The following is an 18879-nucleotide window of genomic DNA, read 5'->3' on the forward strand; positions in this document are numbered from 1 at the left end:
TATCATTTGTTAGCTGACTCTTAGCTGTTAATGTCAGCCCAGTAAAACATATGGAACAGCTATAAGCATTAGTAGCCTGACCTTGCTGTGGTTTGCAGTAGGGTTCGTACTCGTGGTCCATGGCACAGGTGACCATCTTGAGTATGCGGTGGACAGCACTGCTGTGCAATCTGATGTCCAGAGGTCCCACCACCAGCCTCTTGATTGAGGTCTCTTGAACAGTGGGCGCTACCTCTTCCATACTCACTACCGAGAAGTCTTGAGAGCCTACAAACAGAAACACACATACAAAAAAAAAACTTGAAATATATGCAGTACGTGCTACTGCAAACTTAAAAGTAAATTTTGAAAAGTGCACGCAGAATAAACATACAGTTCACATAGTCTTGTAAAGAACATGTATATCATGGTCATCTTGAGGTCAAATAGTTTTTACAACTCTCATTTTTCTTTGATGAAATGAGTGGACATACAATAAATTGAATGACCAATTTTGGTGATGCAGAAAGTTGTGTGAATCTTATTTGCTTTGTGGGATGGCCTCTTAACATATTCTAAGTGATTTTGATCAATAACAGCTGGTGACTTCTCTGGGGTCATTTAAATGGGGCTTGTTTGCTACCTCCATTAGACTCAGCCACAAACACTACGATGGAAAATTCTAAGCAGCTCAGCATTGATCTGAAAAAGCACATTATTGATTTGAACAAGTCAGGAAAGTCACTTGGATCCATTTCAGTTAAAGGGTCCCACGATCAATTGTGCAAACTTTTTTTGTAAGTACAGTTGTGTCGCTGCAACAATTAGGAAGAAGATTCAAACCATTCCCTGCTGCTGAGAGAAAAATTGGTTAGGATGGTCAAGAGTCAGCCAAAAACCAATTAATAGCAAGTCCACGGTGAACTAGAAGCCGCTGAGGGACAGCTGTCAGTGTCTACAGTCATGTGTGTCTTGCATTACCATGGGCTGAGAGGCTGCCATGCAAGAATGCAACACCTTAAAGCTCAATTAAAGCACTGAAGCCACTGTTCGCTGCTGATCACATAGACAAGGACAAACTAGAAAAATTAGATGCTTGGCCAAAATGACCAGCAATATGTTTGGAGGCAAAGGTGATGCCTTTAATCCTAATAACACCATACCTTCTGTCAAGCATGGTGGTTATTGTATAATGCAGTGGGGCATTGGTGCCCTGAAGAAAGTAAAAGGTGTAATGTAATGACTGAAGAGGATTATCCAAGTTCTTTAGAAAGAACCTAAAATCATCAGCCAAGATTGGGTCTTTGTTGTAGTTGGGTGTTCCAACAGAGCAATGATCCCAAACACAGATCAAAAGTGGTAAAGAAATTACTTTGACTGAAAACATGAGGACTGTGCTGAAGAAACAAGTCTGTCCCAGGAAGCTAACACATTTAGTTGAACTTTGCTGATTCTTTCAAGAGGAGTAGTTAAAAATTCAGCTAGAGGACTACCAGAAGCTTGTGGATGAGTGTCTAGAAGTTGTAGCTGTAGAAACCATTTTAACTCAAGACTGCTGTTCTTTAGAAGAGCATGTATATTTTATGACCAAGACCGTTTCACCTCCTGTATTCAATGTACAGATTTGTGGGTTTTTGACATGTATATTTATTCATGTATAAGCTTAATCTTATTCACATATCCCACTCCTTACTTAAGGAATAAATACAGAATCGCTTCACTTGGCAATAACACAACAAAGATGGCAGCGGTGTAATGCAGCAGCAGGGAGCAGCTCACATAGCCGTGAACCACTGGAATGATGAATATTCCAAATGTCCACTTCTCTTACACACCTGTCCCTTCATTCATCGCAGGTCCCTGTTCCAGAGGTCTACTTAAAAGCCTCGGCTCCCCAGCAATAAAAAGGGAGAAACTAAAAATAAAAGGAGGGGGTGGATGAATGGCAGTGGGGGAGGAAGAGGACAAAAGGTGGCCAATATTTTTTTTGTTCCCTGTTACATTCCACTGAGAGAAAGTCACTATGAATTTAACTTTTTTTTGCTAGAAGTGCTAGGAGAGAATTCTTTAGATTTAGAATGGGTAACGGGCAATGCCACTTCCCCTTCCCTTCCTCACTGACATTTGGCTGCAATGGATTAGGCCTAATATCAACCATATGGCTGCAGTTAGAATGGTCGGTGGAACGATGTGGCTGAAATTAGCCAGGATTTAGGCGATTTAAAAGTGTCTCCATTTCCCAAGATTAAGAAAAAAAGTTTTTAATCTGCAGCATTGCTCTGATGTGAAGTCAATGGTGAGGGTGACCTGCGTTGGTTTGTATTTCAGTTGAGTCAGAGTTTATGTCGGTCCCTTGGCAATGGAAGCTAATTTGTTTGGTTGACACTGGATCTGGTCCGCGTCCGAGAAGAAGAGAAACACTGACAGAAGAGAAGCATTCCAATTGGCAAGGGTAACCGCAGCTGTCCCGCAGGACAGGGGAATGACACTTATCCTACTGTCAGAAATGACTCTGACAGCTCAGGATGACATTATTAATGTTTTTTTTTAATTTAGATTTTTATCTGTAGCTGTCAGCAGGAGGAAACAAAAGCCTAGTCAGAGAAAGGCAAAGGCAGAGAGAAGTAAAATGAAACAGAAAAAGAGGGTGAGGCAGAAGTGGAACAACACAGGTGTCATTAGACTCCTAATTAATCAGCCTGTTCAAGTCATTGACTTGGTACAATCAGATCTCTGTTAAAAAGGGCAACGGTGTTCTTAAATTAATTTAATCATGACTAATTGGTGGTTTCCTCTCTATGAAGCCTGATCACCCGTCACCAGTTCTGCACAACATTCAGCGACACATGAGCCGTCAAGTTATCCTACTGGATACTACCTTTTTTTCTCGATTAACATTAGGCATGAAAGAGTGTCTTTGTTTCATCTTCAAGCTTGGGGGATGTCATTCAGGAGTCACTGTCATGCTTACAAAGAAAGCAGCTTTCCAGCAGCATTGAAATTAAATGCTCAATAATCACATACTCAAGCACAGAGACATTTATGGGCCAAATATAACATTTCAAACTGAATGGCGAATGCTTTATCTCTTGATTGGAACTTCAGATCTTTCCGACTTGAATAAACATTCTTGAGTGCTGCAGCTGAGGAATGAGAAATCCTTCCCATCTTAAGGCTTCTGCGAGAAAGAGTGACACCTAATTAGGCAAGAAGAGCCTATTCACTTTCTCAAGAGCTTACAGGTAAAGAGACAGGGGGAAACAATGTTTCAACAAGCAGCGGAGAGAAAGAAACTCAAATACGTGTCAGTGCAGACTAAACACTTCTGACAGTTGCCCTCTAGGTAAGTTTGGGGTGAGAGCGAGGACAGGAGGGGTCAAGGACCAGGTGGCTGTGACTCAAACAAGACAAGCTCTTTCTTCAAGTCTCCAGGGGGCTTGTTTGACAGAGAGGAGAGAAGAGGAGAGAGAGCATTATAAAGACAGAGTACAAGATGGACAGGAAGAAAGAGAGAGCAAGGCAGAGAAAAGGAGAACATGATAGATATAAAGAAAAAGAGAGAAGAGGTGGCAAGGTGAGCAAACAGGCTCTGTGAAGAGGAATGGATCAGACAATACCTTTGCCGCTGCTGTTCTCCATTGTGTAGAGATAATCCATGTAGAAAGCACCAAAGCGCTGCATGCCAGCTATCTCCGTGTAGGTCTCCTGTCAAACAAAGGCAGAGTTGGGTAAACATGGCTGTAAGGAAGCAAACATGCTGATAGCGTTTAAGAGTGGCAGTCACGGGGGTCATGGTGAATACAGCAAAGGAGGTCAAATCAAAGATAAAAGGAGTTATTGACGGGAGAAATCAACTACATCATCACTGGTATTTGGAACTATTAACAACAACTAGAAAATGGAAGGAAATGCTTGAACAGAGCAGAATTAGTAAAAAGTTTCCATACTTTGGGATCAAATTATGATTTACTAGCTTTTCAATTAACTTCTTAGAGCACAAAGAGTCACATTCAGTCAGAGAGAAGACACTGAACTACTCTACACTGCATTAAACTATACTATGCAGAGGGAGGTGATTTATTAGATATCAGGTCTGTTATTTATTGAGTAATAACCTATTGATAAAACGAAGTGAAAGTTTCCTCATTCAGCTGATGCCTGGATTTGTGCCAGCGGAAACACGTATCTTATCTACTAAAAGATTGGACTTTTCCACAACAAATCAAACCTGTCTGACTGAGATTACGGCTGATACTTTCAGTCTGAAATTGTGAAATGCTACTTGGAAATTGATTTAGGGTACTGTAGCCCATCCAAGCACATGTTAGGAAGAGACAGGGTCACCAGTTTATTACAGAGCTAACACATATATACAAACACACACACACACACATTAGGACCCCTTGAACAATTTAGAGTCTTTGACTAAGGCAGCACACGAAAGCACCCAGAGGAAAGCAAAACAGACATAGGGAGCACTGCAAGCAGTGTGCCACCCCTAAGCTATTTGTTTAAAATTAGACTTGGATATAGGTAAAGAGCTATGGATTTTTTTAAAATCATATTACTGATCTAGCTGGTTGTCAGTGTGTTGTCTTACCATTCATCATTTATTAGTTTGCGGGTCAAAAGCTATTGACCCTGTCCTAGACAACATACGAAAGTTATACTTCTACCGCACATCAAACCACTAGTAAACAGAGAGAATGAATGAGCAGGCAAGGAACCAGAATAGAGTATGAGAGAGGCACCTCACACACACACACACACACACACACACACACACACACACACACACACACACACACACACACACACACACACACACACACACACTTAACACCCCCACCTCAGACTTACCTACTGGCTCTCTAAACAGAGATTTCAATAGAGCCTTATCAGAGAGGCAGGTTAATGAGTAATATTTATTAGGGGACCTCTAATGGCTCTGGCATGCTTTTGGATCAAAGCCATTGGCAGGTTTCAAAACCACTAATGAATTAACACTAAAACCTTTGACTCTTAGACTTTCAAGTACGGATAGATGGATGGGTGGATGTCCAAACAATTGCTTCACTGAGGGTCATGAACATTTCTGGGCAGAGTCAACACTAGAGCTGTGATGGCTGATGAGGGGAGCTGAGAGTTATCAGGAATAATGGCTTTAACACTACTACTTAGATAGTGGGAACATTCCTCTACTGCAGTCAGCAGCCGATTGACTGACAGGAATAATCTCAATGGCAGTGATTTCAATCAGAGTGATTTATTTAGGAGAGAAATCACTGGACAAAATATTGTATTAATTTAGAACCACTAATTACGGTGACAGCTATTATAGCAGCTTTGCCAGATGAAAGCTAAAGAAGACAAGATGTGATTATATCAGATTATTGTTTATTAACCTAGATAAATTACTTCATTAGCAAAGTGTGGATTAGTGTGCTCACTTTAGCAAGTCACTGAAGCTATATTCTCATGAACACGTGTTGGTGATCGTCTTTTGGCAGGCCTTCATGAACATTTTATTGACATTTTATTGAGTTTGGTTTCTTCATTTTCAGAAAATAAAGAAACCAAACTCAATAAAATGTCTTTCTATCAGTCTTGTGAATATTTGCTCTCATAAAAGCTTGACGACCTCTGAGCTACAGATGGAGATTGTGTCAATGGCAGATGCTGCTCTTAAAGTAAACAGCAACAGAAAATTAATTATGTTTAATGCAGTTTAATGCAGTTTTTAGAGGACTGCTGTTGGTTGAAGTCCATTGCTGTGTAGGCCTCTCAGCCCAGCTGTGAGGTGCATGTTAAGGTGGTTGTTGGCCTGGCTTGGAACTGACTGCTTGATTTTTGCCATCTGCTTTGGTCTCTTCTATCAGTTCTGCGGATGTCCTTTAAATGCTTTGTGGTAAGTCTACTGTGGCATAAAAATGCCTGATTGTGAATATACTGTATACATTGCAAACAACCTGAAATATTGGTTGAATTCACTACAGGACAACTGTGTTACTGATGTAGTTAAAAGGCTGCTTTGAGGTAGTTACCATCTGTGGACATAAATCTGACATGTATGGTATGCTACTAGATTTTGAAAAAAGGATTTTTTTTTTTATTAACATTTCCAATAAAAGTATTTGCAAACTTTATATTTATATCTCAGTATTATTAGGGATGACAGCAGCTAGAAGTCCAGAATCTAAGTTCATTCTGACCTTGTGATTAGCAGCATCCAGGATAAACTCAGCCCTGACTCCATTGTTTTCTGGACTGCGGTAGTCAAAGAGAGAGTTGGTAAGGTAGGTCATTCCTTTACTGCTTAGGCTGTCCCCACAGCTAAAGAACACGGCATCCTGCAGAGACACAGAGAGTAAGAAGGTAAGTGAGAAAAGGTATGAGAGAGGGTGCACAGAGGACGTTAGAAATATTTGTCATTATTTTAGATGGCACTAACATATAATGTCCCACATACTTTATAAAACACTATATCAGATATATTTCTGCAAATATGATATATATGATATATCATAGGTAAATATACAAAGAAAAACATGAAAAACACATAGTTAACACTCAGTTGATAAATACATTGATTTCAAGAGGGCCCAGAAAGCAGTACACATGGGATTGTGAGATGGCTGTTGACATAATGATGCATGTGGCAAACACAGAACATTATGGTGAATTACAAAAGGCAGCTGGATCACACTCTTCCAAAAACAAACCAGACCACATCTCTGCCTCCCTCTGAAAGCTCTTCGGAGCAATAGAGGCAAGAGGAGACATGGTTGAGGTGAAAGCAATCTATTTTCTGGGCTTTTAGATTCTCTTTTAATCTTTCTCACTGAGGTTTTTACTCTTTTTTTCCCATTTTCCTTGAGGTTTCAAGGCTGTCGTTACCTCTTCACGTCGGTGCATGTTTTCTTCAAAATCCCTTACTCCCATGATGCCTTTCAGGCAGTGTGCCCGGCATCCCACAAAGCCAATCTGACAGTCGAAGAAGGGCTCCCCCATCATAAGCACCTGGAATATAAACCAGAGGAAAACCTTTAACCAGTTTTTATACTCCAGATTTATTCACTTCATGAAATAATGAAATAACCAACATAAATTAATTTGACTGAATTACCTGTTTAACATCGCAATAAAACACAAAATGTGAAATGAATGCCAGCTCAAGAACCAGTTTATTGTGGACTTATCACAAGGTTCTCCATCATGACCAGTTTAAAGCTACATTGGTTTGTGGTGCTGCTGAGGTTACAGGCTCATTTCATTGTGATAAAAAGAGCAGGGGTCAGACAGCTTCCATTTTTCCTCGGGAGCAATGCCTGTGTGTGTGTGCGGTAGCAGTCAAACAGCCCCTGTAACCAGCAAGGTGTGGTTCTCTCTCACCCCACGAGCCTTTGCTTCACACAGCAGACAACTAAACAGAGAGCAATCCAATAAAACTTTACGTTTCACCACACAATAATTACAAGGCCTAGTTTTCCCTGTTTTACTAGCCTTCCCTTTGCCTTTCAACGCTCTCACTTTTGGTCTCACTTCAGACTGCTCGCTCTCTCTTTTCCAGCAAAAGCATAAATTACAGAAATTGGAATTGGAAATCTCTCAGAATTCTCACATCTGGTAGAAAGCTTAAGAGGAGAAAACTCCTCTCCCTCTCCAACCAGGTAATCAGAGAAAAAAGTTTAAAAATATTTCTAGGCTGAGGGGGAAATGCGGAAATGATCAGACTTGGGCTCGACTGACAGATTCCACTGTGTTCACAAGAGGCAACGGATTAGTGACCTGGAGAGGCTTTATAAATGTACTTAAGGAGGGAATTAAGAGGAACCTCTGTCCAACAGTGAATAAGAAGACAATGAAAATAACAGTGAAGGATCTAAAGGGAAGACTTGGTCTGTTCTTGCCTTGCTGGGCAGTGATGTTGCTTTCCAGATATCATAAGAAAAATTAGCTGCCGTTTGTTGAATGGTTGGCTACTGATGTTGATTTTACTACAAAAATATTCATCATCAGTTATTTTGGTTAGAGTCCACAGATGGACAATACCTATATATCTAATCCAAATCAGGATACATTTTCACATTTTCCTCAATAACAATAAATATAATACTAACACATTTAATTCATCTTGTTAATTTCTAATATCATAATCATGAATTTTAACATCTGGATAGGACTGTGGGTTGTTTGGTTACATGTTTGAAGGTTGTCAGTGTTTTTTGCAGCAAATCTTTTTATATATATTTAAAGAAGTGGGTAATTATTCAATCATCTCAATTCAAATAAATCAGTAAAAGAGACAGTAAAAGACTTTAATCATAAATTATGGTCAGCTCTCCCTTTAACCGAGATATTGTTTTGGATACCAGCTGAAGGGAGTCTTACCTCAATGGTCATTCCCTCTTGCTCCAGGCACAGGACCTCTCTGGACTTGACCTTCTGAGGACTGTAATAGCTGCTCTCTGACTGGGTCTCTGTCAGCTTGGACAAAGGACAGGATCCATTTAATATTGTTCTGCTCAAAAATGTCCAGAAATAATAAAACACAGATCAAATAGATACATAACGCAGCAGTTAAAGCTATTTTTCCTTTGAGTTGACAAGGGTAAAAAACAAGGTATAATATTTCAACTGTTTAGATTTAATCTGCGAAAAAATCTCAAATTGAATTGTTTCAACAGGTGTCACATAAAATCCATCAAAGCAACAGTGAAAATTGAAGCTTTAAAGTTTAATTCTAGATTGCATATAAAAAAAAACAGATCAAAACCTAAAAACCAACAACAAAAGTGAGCAACACAGGATAGGTATAGAGGAAATTTTGACAAAAATAAGTACCAAGTACTGCAATATTACCAGTGTCGCAGAAATAAAACTCAACAACTCGAATTCATGTCTCATTGTGTGTGTCTTTGCACGTGTACCCACAATTCACTGCCGAAACTGATGCATGATTTGAAAAGTAAACAAAAGCTATGCAAGTCTTTGGATGTGAAAGGCAATGAGGCCTTGGAAAATAATGCTTAAAACCAGAAACACCAGCATCCAAACAGAGACAGATGACATTTTCTTAGATCACAGACTGGATGCCAGCCTTGGGAATTTTTTGGAAGTTTGGACCCATGTCAGAGACATTCATCAAACCACAGCCACTCCTCTTTGATTCTAGGGGGAGACTCACTCTGGCTTTATTGGGAATGACAATCAGAACATGAATAAAGCACTGAGGATACCAAGGAAGGACAAACTGATAATGTACAAGTGATTATTCAGACAAAAGGAGAGGGACTGGCGTCTGGTCAAAACTACTTGGTTGGGGTGACAGGAGTACAGAGCTGTGATTCTTTTGAGGTCTTGTCTAAAACTGTGGGTGTAAAGAAGAACTGTGCAGTCCCTAACCCATTCAACTTTAACACAGGAAGCAGGTGCAGAGCAAGAAGCAGCTGTGCCTTATTATCCCTACTGATGGAGCAGACTCTCTCACCCTCGCTCCCTTTCCATATTCCAATGGTTTAATCACGTGCAGGGAACACCCCACCCCAGTCCGCAGGTCCCTGGTAGCAGCAGTGAGCATGGATGTTAAATAATCTGAGAATTGCATTGTCTGACAACATCAGTGTAGAGCAGCATGGACACGGAAGATCTGCCAATCACACTGAGAAGATTTTAAGAATGTCCTTGTTTATCTAATAAAAATACAGCAACTTTGGCACTACCCAAGCTAGACTGGTAGGATATTCCTGACTGTACCTAGGCCTGAAACAACAGAGAAGAAGTGCAGCACCAACACAAACACTTAATGCAGCCAGTAATGCACAGAGCTACTGCTGCCAATAGCTTCCCTGCTACTTCTTTATTATATTCCGGCCCATTTAAAGGCTTTGGGAGTCCAACACAAATCAAATGATTCTTTATGAGGCATTTTGGAAATGTAAAAATGTTGGATGTGAATATTGGGATACTTTGTCTTTATGTTCATTTCTCAGAAATGTAACACAGTTGAAACGATCTGTTGGAAAAGACTTTGGGAACACTTTACATTTGCTATTATTGAAATAAATGAAAAAGATTATTTTCTTAAAATAAAAAATATGTCTGGCATGCAATGAGGTTTTGGCATGTGTGCAAAAGTGAAAGAGAGGAATAAATGGTCATAGCTGAACTATGCATAATGTGTGTAAAAGTCATTAAAGCATACTGCCAATTTCTCTGATCAAACAGATCTGGGGAGTAATGGGTCAGCAATCTAAAAATACCTACATCCATGTTAAACTCAGGTTCAGGCACTGACTGTTCAAAGACATGAAATTCCCTCAAACTAAATACTTCCTTGTAGGAAAGAGACGAGAACGTTTAAAAACCATCCTTTCAGCTGTCTGCAATTACTCAAGACGAGAGGCAATTAATTGATTAAAAGAACTCAAACAATACAGGAACAATTTAAACATTATTAGAAAAGCGCCGAGGTCTGTTTGGCCTGAGAAATACCTACCATTCACTGATCACACACACTGTCAAGTACACACACAACACGCACACACAAACACACGAGCAGTAATGTGATCTGAAGTGGCTGAACCTGACAGGAAACGCAGATGAATTCCAACTATTCTGAATGAGCAGGCAGGATTAAAGTGTGGGCTCCCATTCTTGAATAGTCATCATACCATGTATAATGTTTAAAACATTAACGTGACCTGAGACGCCAGTTAGTGGTTACACTACCCTTCACTTGTACCGCACACAGAGACAAAGAGGATTGGAACTTCCTTGGGATCAAGTTGTTCTTTTAGACTCAAGCTGAAAATGACTACAAAATGTAAGATGCAGCGGTGGGGAGGGCAGAGGGAATGAATAAACAATAATGGTTGCAAGCGAAAAAAACTGTACTGTAACTGTAATTGTTAACGCAACAATATCAGAAAACTCTAAATCACCATGTAATACCATTAATTGCAGAATTTTCCAAATAATTTTCAGACATACCATTCCAATCCCCTACACAAACTGGATTTAGCCTTGCCCAAAACAGGTACATTCTTACTGCCACCATCTATACACACATCTTAACCCTAAATCACATTCATACCACATTTATTTATTGCCAGTGTGATGCAGAATGCTTTAAAACTGTGCTGAAAAGTAGAGTCACTATGTGACATTTAGAAAATATAAGGTAGTGAGATCATTTATGAGCATGTATGCTTTTTATTAAACAGCAGATTACCTTGAAGGTAACAGAAGCTTTGGTGCAGTAGAAGCCAATGGAAACAATGGGGTCTTTGGGTGTGTGTTGTTGTGGGTTGCTGGGGATGCCTCCAGTCTCTCGCTGCTGGTAGAGGCCTTCTTCACCTTCCTCCTCTGTGCCGACAATGGCTGGAACAAAGGACCAAGCCCAGGACACCCAACCCTGGTCTGCCTCTTCGGGTAGCATGTAGAGGTCTTGGCTGGAGTATTGGCTAGTCCCCTGGCTTTCCATATCCACATCCATCCCTGAAAGGGAAAGGGTCTTAATCTTTATAATACAAATACAAGCACAGTGTTTCAGAGTAGTTTTAATAAAAATTGGAAGAAAAGGTCAGGGTAAGTGCCTGGCGGTCTACATTTACTTCTAGATGGAGTCTCTTTAAGATGCTTAGATGCAGCAGGTAATGTAAAAAGATTAAATCACATTACTAGCCAGTTAGTTCATGGACTTCTTTCCTCACTCTCAGACGTATAATCTGTTGTTCCCTGTGTTTCTCATAATTATAGCAACCAGGGAAGGTTAAGGGTTATGACACAAGTGACAGGTGACCAGTTAGCTTGAGTAAATTATGGATTGTTGGAGACATTGGGGATAATGCAAGTTCATACCTTAGCACAATATATAGCAAAGATTTTGTAACTTTTAGACATTTTAAGATGAATATTTTGGCAGTTACAATGCATCAATCCATACCAAAAAGAACCGTTGTACACTAAATGGACAAAACATTACATAAAAGATGATTAATTATCCCAAATAAGAATTTCAAAAAACAGTGGGTCATGGTCTTCTGCATAAATGTCAAAACAACTCCTAATTTTGGAGTGTACTCCAACAGATAAATCAATTCAAAGAGGCAGGTTCTTGAGAACAAACTGGTCAAACAGAGAGAAAAATGTTGTTAATGGAAGTACCTGTGCCAATAGAGAGCACACTAAATTAATGTGTCCATGCCAACAGGGCAGTTAATACAAGCAATATGTTTCAGCTGTCAACTGAACACACAGAAACAGCACAGACCAAGGCAGTTTAACAGTAGTTCCTGTCAATGCCACAGCATGCAGGTGTGTGAGTACTGTATGTGTGTTGCACAAACTCACAACTGCATGAACTCAAGAGAGAAAGAGAGACACAGAGAGAGGGGAAGTCCATTCCAATGGAGGACAGAGGGCAAAGTCTGTCAGCCAGCATCCTGGCAGGGGAGAGCCTTGACTGGGCGCAGTGAGCCCTGTGGTCAGAGGTGTCTGTGCTGGACCCAACAGCACAGACCACTTCCACAAACACATGCAGCGTTAGGTTGCGTCACATAGTCGTTTATTAGAAGCCAGCAGACAGAAATGATGATGGCTGGGTAGCTGTTAGCCATCAGCACTAGCAGAGCATTAGATCAGGGTGGTAATCAACTGAAGGACGTGGGGTGATGAGTACTTGCTATCATAAGATAAAAGCCTCACACCAGGTGAATAGGGTAATATGGTACCCTAGAGGAGGAAAGAAGATTCAGCCTGATGGAGACAGGACTGCCTCAATTCCAATGGTTGATTCAAAGGTTAAAAATAAATCAAAACTAAACACTGTCAACAGATTTGTCCTCGTGTCAGCAACAGAAAACTGTAAAAATGTGGAAGTAACCAATGTCTTTAGACTGGCACTTTGGTTGAGTATGTATCAAAAGACAAGCAGAAATGTCAGAAAGCCCATTTATTATCATCTTTTAGCTTTTTTTCAGGAAACTATTGAGGGCTCGCAGGTTCCCCAAAAACACCATGCAATGCCCTTGTCCCTGGTCCTGACATCGGAACTTGTCCCATCGTGTGTGTTTCCATACACGTCGGGACACAGGAAGCTGATGTCAATACACAAGAATGTGTAATCCCATTCCTCATGGCCTCGCGTCCTCTGTGAGAAAACAATACTGTCCGTGAGGTCACAACTTAGGAATCCCAGAGGCTAAGGCGGTAAAAATTATGACATATTTTAATTAAATCTTTCACTTTGCGAATTGGCAGTTGGAAATCCCATGTTATGGGTTTTTATTCCCCCCCTGCCCCCAAAACTCTCTATCCAATTCGATCTCCCATTTCTTTTTTTTTTCCTTTTTGTTTTCACTCTGTGGAAGCCTTTGAGGTGTCAGTTCAACAAGTTAAGCTCTTTCGCTTCACGTCACAGCCTGACGAGGCCTACGTTTGAATTGCAAGGCAATCAAAATAAAAGCACAATTACCAATCAAGTGATCAAAACAGACCGGCTTAAGGAGACTTTGAAGTATTAATCCAAAGAAGTGAGCGAAAAATTCCCAGAGAGTGATGTGGGCTGGCCAAAATGTATGCTGTGGTAGGGTAGAGTACTTTGACTACACAGGTGTGAAATACAAGCAACACACTGGTCTCTGTTTCACAATGACAACAACGTAAGCCTGACTGTATCTTTATCTTGGACAACTAACAGTATCAGTTTGGCACCAAGTAGACATGCATATGTCCATAAGAAAAGTTCAGGAGCACTTTGTAATAGGATGTGTCAGGGTCATGGTTGGTTTCAGTGGGTCCAAGGTCTCCAAGCAGTTTTGTATGTCTAGCGAGGGAATGGGTGTGTAAGTGAGTGAACAGCTGAGTGACATGCAGACGTTGAGAGAAGGACTAAAAGAAAGGCAGTGCCCTTGCAGGCCAGTAGATGTCTCTCCATGTTTATAGAGGAAGAGGTGGACTGGTTACCTGAACAATGAGCAGAGGCTACTTTGTTGGTCATGTGCATCTTGTGCATCCAAACACACACACACGCACGCACGCACGCACGCACGCACGCACGCACGCACGCACGCACGCACGCACGCACGCAAATTAGTGCAATACCTTTGTGTTTCTCTCACTTCCTCACTTGTTATACAGCACATACACACACTGAGGGACTTTTTGGTGCATAAGCCTACCTACTTTGATATAAAAGAATGGAACACATATCAACATGTGTGTCACATATTGTTTTACTTGAATACTACCAGCATGACATTAACATCAAAATGTTTTAAGGAGAAATATAAAACGTTCCAAAAGACAAAAAGCTGTTTCATCCATAGACTTCTAAACTCCATGGCCTCCACGTCTTCGCACCAATATTAAAAAGATGATTAAAAAGAGGCCCTGTCACGTCACTAGCCTCGCATAAGGGAGCCACATGAGTTTTATATGGAGGAGATAGCCTGTGGCCTCTGGCTGATATGTGTGTGTGATGGTCCATTCCATTCAATGGGCCTCCGAGGACCCTCTCCAATAAAACACAAAACACTCAGTCCTATACACACAAATACAGAGAAAAAATCTACAGATGCAACTAGACAAACCAACATCTCCAGGTCTTAATACATATGCTGACATATATGTTACACAGCAATGCACACACACAACCTGCCACAGTCAGCAGCCACAGTCAACGGTTTATAATTCTTGACATACTTGTTGAAACCGTACAGCTTTCGGTGCCGTGACCAGCTAGTCCATTCAAGCATGTTAGTCATCTATGTTTCCAACCGCTGAAATTTTTACAGTGTTTCACAGACTTCATTGAATGTCAGACAGTAGGAAAACTTGCCGTCTAATCCTGACTGAAGGGTTGCTTTGGTTAGTGACACACACAAGTATCCCGCGCCGTTCACTTATTAGGGCTATTCATTAATGAGACATTGGCTCTTAACTAAAAGAGAAAGATTCAAACAAACAACATGCAGCCACAGTGAATCATGGGCACATAAACACATTACAAGGCCTTTTCCACCTCGTTAATTGGCAAAAAGGAAAACACCTTCACATGTGGGAAAAATTAATATTCAAGAGTAAGTGAGTCTAAAAAAACAAAAGAAGAAGGAAACACACACATACACACGCACACACTCAGAGGCACATTTGAGCCTGATATAAAGCCAAGAGTCACCGCAAGCAGCCTATGGGAAATCAAATCACTGTAATGGAGTACAATGCAGGGATCATGTTGCAGCAATCGTGTGGCAACAATTGTTTCCAACCAACTACAACCCACTGAAAATAAATATGCAAGGAAGCTAAGTCAGTCACTACAAGCATAAACATATATGAATTTTGTAGTAATCAGTGGGAATGGCTGTTTGTACTGGTTAAGAAAAATACGTTTTATTCTCTTACTTTAAATAATAGATCATTTGAGCAGTATTTCTGCTACTATTCAGCTTGATTCCTAAAATTTGATATGAATACACTTAAAAGCATATGCTCATGAAAAAACATAAGCCCTCCCAACAAAACACACACACATACACACACACACCTAGTATAGCACATATACACACACACAACTGCAGCCCCCCCCCCCCAAAAAAGCTCCCCAGCCCCCTTAGCTTCTTCACTCTGTCGATTACTTCCAGCATAACAAGATCTGGGGGTGCTCAGGTTCCAAGAGCTGGTCCCCTCTTGTATATTTTTGTGATGGGATACTAATTCATTCTCAGAGGCTCTGCATAGCAGTAGCATGACACCGACTCTTACATCTGGCATTGGACACCGAACTGGAAGCTGCGCCAACTTGCAGTAAAAGTTCCAGGCCAAGAGGCAGGGAGCAAGTTAGAGGGAGTGAAGGAATGGGCTGTATTGTGCTGGGCTGCCTGCTTCCCCTCTGCCCACCACTTCCCCTGCACCATAATTTGCTCCTGGTGCTGCAGAAGCTGATTTAGCCCAGTGGGACTTGGGGTTTGATCCTGTTCTAGTTGGCTGAGATGAGGATGAGCAGTTGGGGAGAGATGAGATGGGTATTTAGGGAATGAGGAGGCTTTTTTTTAAGGGGGTGGCTGCAGCTATTAAAAGTATATAGTGATATAGTGAAATTGTGTGTGTGTGTGTGTGTGTGTGTGTGTGTGTGTGTGTGTGTGTGTGTGTGTGTGTGTGTGTGTGTGTGTGTGTGTGTGTGTGTGTGTGTGTGCATTTGTGTGGTACGCTGTGAGAGAAGCCAACTGCATGTGTTTTGCTCAGCTCCTGGATGTGGTGAGTGTAATATCCTATGGTGCTCCAATCAGAAAGACAGATATGGGCCTGTGTTTGATTCATCCTTGTTTCTTCTCTTCATCTTCCTCTCTCCAGCCTCTATCCACATGGAGGGGATCAGGCCTGACGACAACAGTCTGTGTTAAGTTACACGCTCCAGCTTTTGTTTGTGGAAAAAGCAGGAGGAGCGCACACCATGGTCAAAGTGATGTTAAATGTCCCGTTCAGGAACAACAGCAGCATATGGGACAAACACAGCCCCTGAACAGAGCAGGGCAACATGCAGAGCGTCATGAGACCAAAACGCTGTGTAAGGAAAAAGTCAAAGCTGTTTGCGTGGTCTGATGGCTCATTAACCACTTCAGAGCATTAGGCAACATTTTGTCTGAAGAATATGACTGCTACATACTGACACATAAATGCTGCATCCAAGTGAGACCTCAATATATCATTTCCAAATTAACTTTCATAGACCAGAATCATGGCTATAAAAATGTTGACTTTTTTGCTTTGTTGTGCACATCCCTTGCTTGGTAAATACGTAGAAATGTGCAGCTCCAGCAAAGTAGTATTTGCAAAAGGGAGGGACCTCCCACAATAAAGAGGAAGACTGCCTCATTCTACTACGTCGCAAGTTATAGAAAAATTGAAGTGCAAAGATTACAGCCTAATATACCTCACTCAGGCCTAGACTACACGTCCATGGGTATTTTTTGAAAACACTGTATTAAAGCAAAAAAATGTCTGTTGAGGCTTAATGTTTTAGCACCATTTCAGAAATAATCTCAGTCCATTCATCTCCACTCTACATGTGGGTTGCTTAATAGCTGAAAATACTATGAACAATCTTTATTTTTACTTATTCTTTACTGGCCCACTTACATTTAGTTTCTTTTATTTGCCTTTACACTGTATATTACTGGTATACCAAGGCAACAAGTAATTTTTGCTGAAAACATGTGGAAAAAACGATGAGAAAGGGAAACTCGACCACTCCCCTCAGAATCCTTTGGGATAATACTATGTCAACAGCTATTTTGTTTCTCTTTACATCAGTGTTTTTTCACTGCCCATTTGTGTCTTTATAAATATCGACAATATAACATCGATTCCCTTAATGTACAAAATACAAATTCAAATACTACACAAACTCAGAACAGATACTCTGAGTGCAAGCTAGGAAGTGAGCATGGGTGTCTGCACCCTCGTTTAAAAGAAAAACCTCTGTTTCTGAATCTGTTCCACCAGGAAGGAAATTTCCAATGGTTGGTTTTAAAATGCTAATTACATGTGTACAAAATGCTAAAATGCATAAAAAAAGCCTCTTCTTAAAGAAATACTCATGTACGTGTGGACAGGGCCTTGATGTGGGCAATTCAAATATGTACCTGTAATCAAGTGTCAAAGTTTGAAACAAAATTTGTTCAGATATTTAAAAAACATTCAAAATAAGCAAGTTTTTTTTTCAAAGAGTTTCTTTTCCATAACAAATAAAAAAATAATAATAATAAATAATAATTAATAAAAAATCACTCAGATACAGAAATGTCAATTGTCCATACCAAAGAGACCTCACTCACCCGATAAAATTGCTCCAGTCTCCCTGACATGACTGCTTCCCTCTTCTCCCTCGCCTTCTTTGTGTCCTCCAATTTCCCCATAATAGAGGGCAATAATCAGCTCTAAAATGCGGATAAACATGGGCAGCTGCTGATCAGTGATGGACAACTTCAGGCTCTCCACCATGGTCTGGATCTGAAACATACACAAGAAAGGTTTAACTTTTGAAATGACATGTTTAGATGTGAAATAGGCAACAGGCCCAACCACTTCTGGTGGGCTCCCACATAATATGAATAGGAACTTTTGATAGATTGTCCCCAGGCCCTATGAGAACTAGTGTGTATTCCCCTCTAGCTAACTGGTGGAAGCTGAGTGTGGCGTGTCGAAGATGCAACTTCTGCCCTGTTAAATAAAACTATATGATGATCTACAGCTACAAACCACAAATCATGGTCTGCATGCAAGTAGATGTCCAATATAGAGTAACAACTTGGAAGTTGATACATCCCATAAAATGAAGGCAATGTCGAGACAAAATAAGTCAGGTCCAAATGAAAACAAATGTCCCCACATAACACATTCCAATGTAAACCAATGTGTTAACTGTTATTGTCTACAGCAGCTACAAACTTTGGTGGAAGTGTATGTATTATACATTGTGTATTATACAGACAAAGGTGGAGTTACCAGTGTTAGCTTAACATGCTGCTACTCAAAATGTGGCAATGGCAGTTTTTAATATGTGATTCTGTTGATGGGATATCATGAAAACCTTACTGAAGGTCACTGAACCACAAAGATTGTAACTGAATATGTATTGCTGAGAATGATCCAGTTCTGCTTTATTTCAGCCTATCAATTTTTCAGCCTACCAAAAGAATTAACATATATATGGAATCAAACTAAATCTACCATGATATACCTTTATAGTGGACAGATGACAAATGCAACACAGACAAACATAAATTACAGACAACAACAATCAATTTTACAGCTAAAGTCAACAAAGTTTTACAGAATCTTAACAATGATAAAAAGGGTTTTAAACATTAAAGTCGCATCAGTAAAATAATCAAA

At 40.4% G+C, this 18879-nt stretch overlaps 1 protein-coding gene across 5 annotated transcripts in view; it reads right to left on the reverse strand.

The window, feature by feature from the left end:
* Window positions 1–18879, reverse strand: part of LOC119005768 (vacuolar protein sorting-associated protein 13B-like) — a 324995-nt gene that overhangs the window by 274468 nt on the left and 31648 nt on the right. For all 5 annotated transcript variants that reach the window (XR_005070578.1, XM_037073678.1, XM_037073679.1 and 2 more), the window contains exons 7-13: window positions 17820–17994; window positions 11213–11478; window positions 8371–8466; window positions 6877–6999; window positions 6192–6329; window positions 3597–3684; window positions 82–267 (exon numbers count right to left, since the gene is read on the reverse strand). Coding sequence is in view for 4 of the 5 variants with exons in the window: in XM_037073678.1 (XP_036929573.1) it covers window positions 82–267; window positions 3597–3684; window positions 6192–6329; window positions 6877–6999; window positions 8371–8466; window positions 11213–11478; window positions 17820–17994 (1072 nt within the window). In the remaining variant the exon portion in view is untranslated. The remainder of the gene's footprint in view (window positions 1–81; window positions 268–3596; window positions 3685–6191; window positions 6330–6876; window positions 7000–8370; window positions 8467–11212; window positions 11479–17819; window positions 17995–18879) is intronic.

This window comes from Acanthopagrus latus, chromosome 17 (assembly GCF_904848185.1).
Source record: "Acanthopagrus latus isolate v.2019 chromosome 17, fAcaLat1.1, whole genome shotgun sequence".
Taxonomy (NCBI): Eukaryota; Metazoa; Chordata; class Actinopteri; order Spariformes; family Sparidae; genus Acanthopagrus; species Acanthopagrus latus.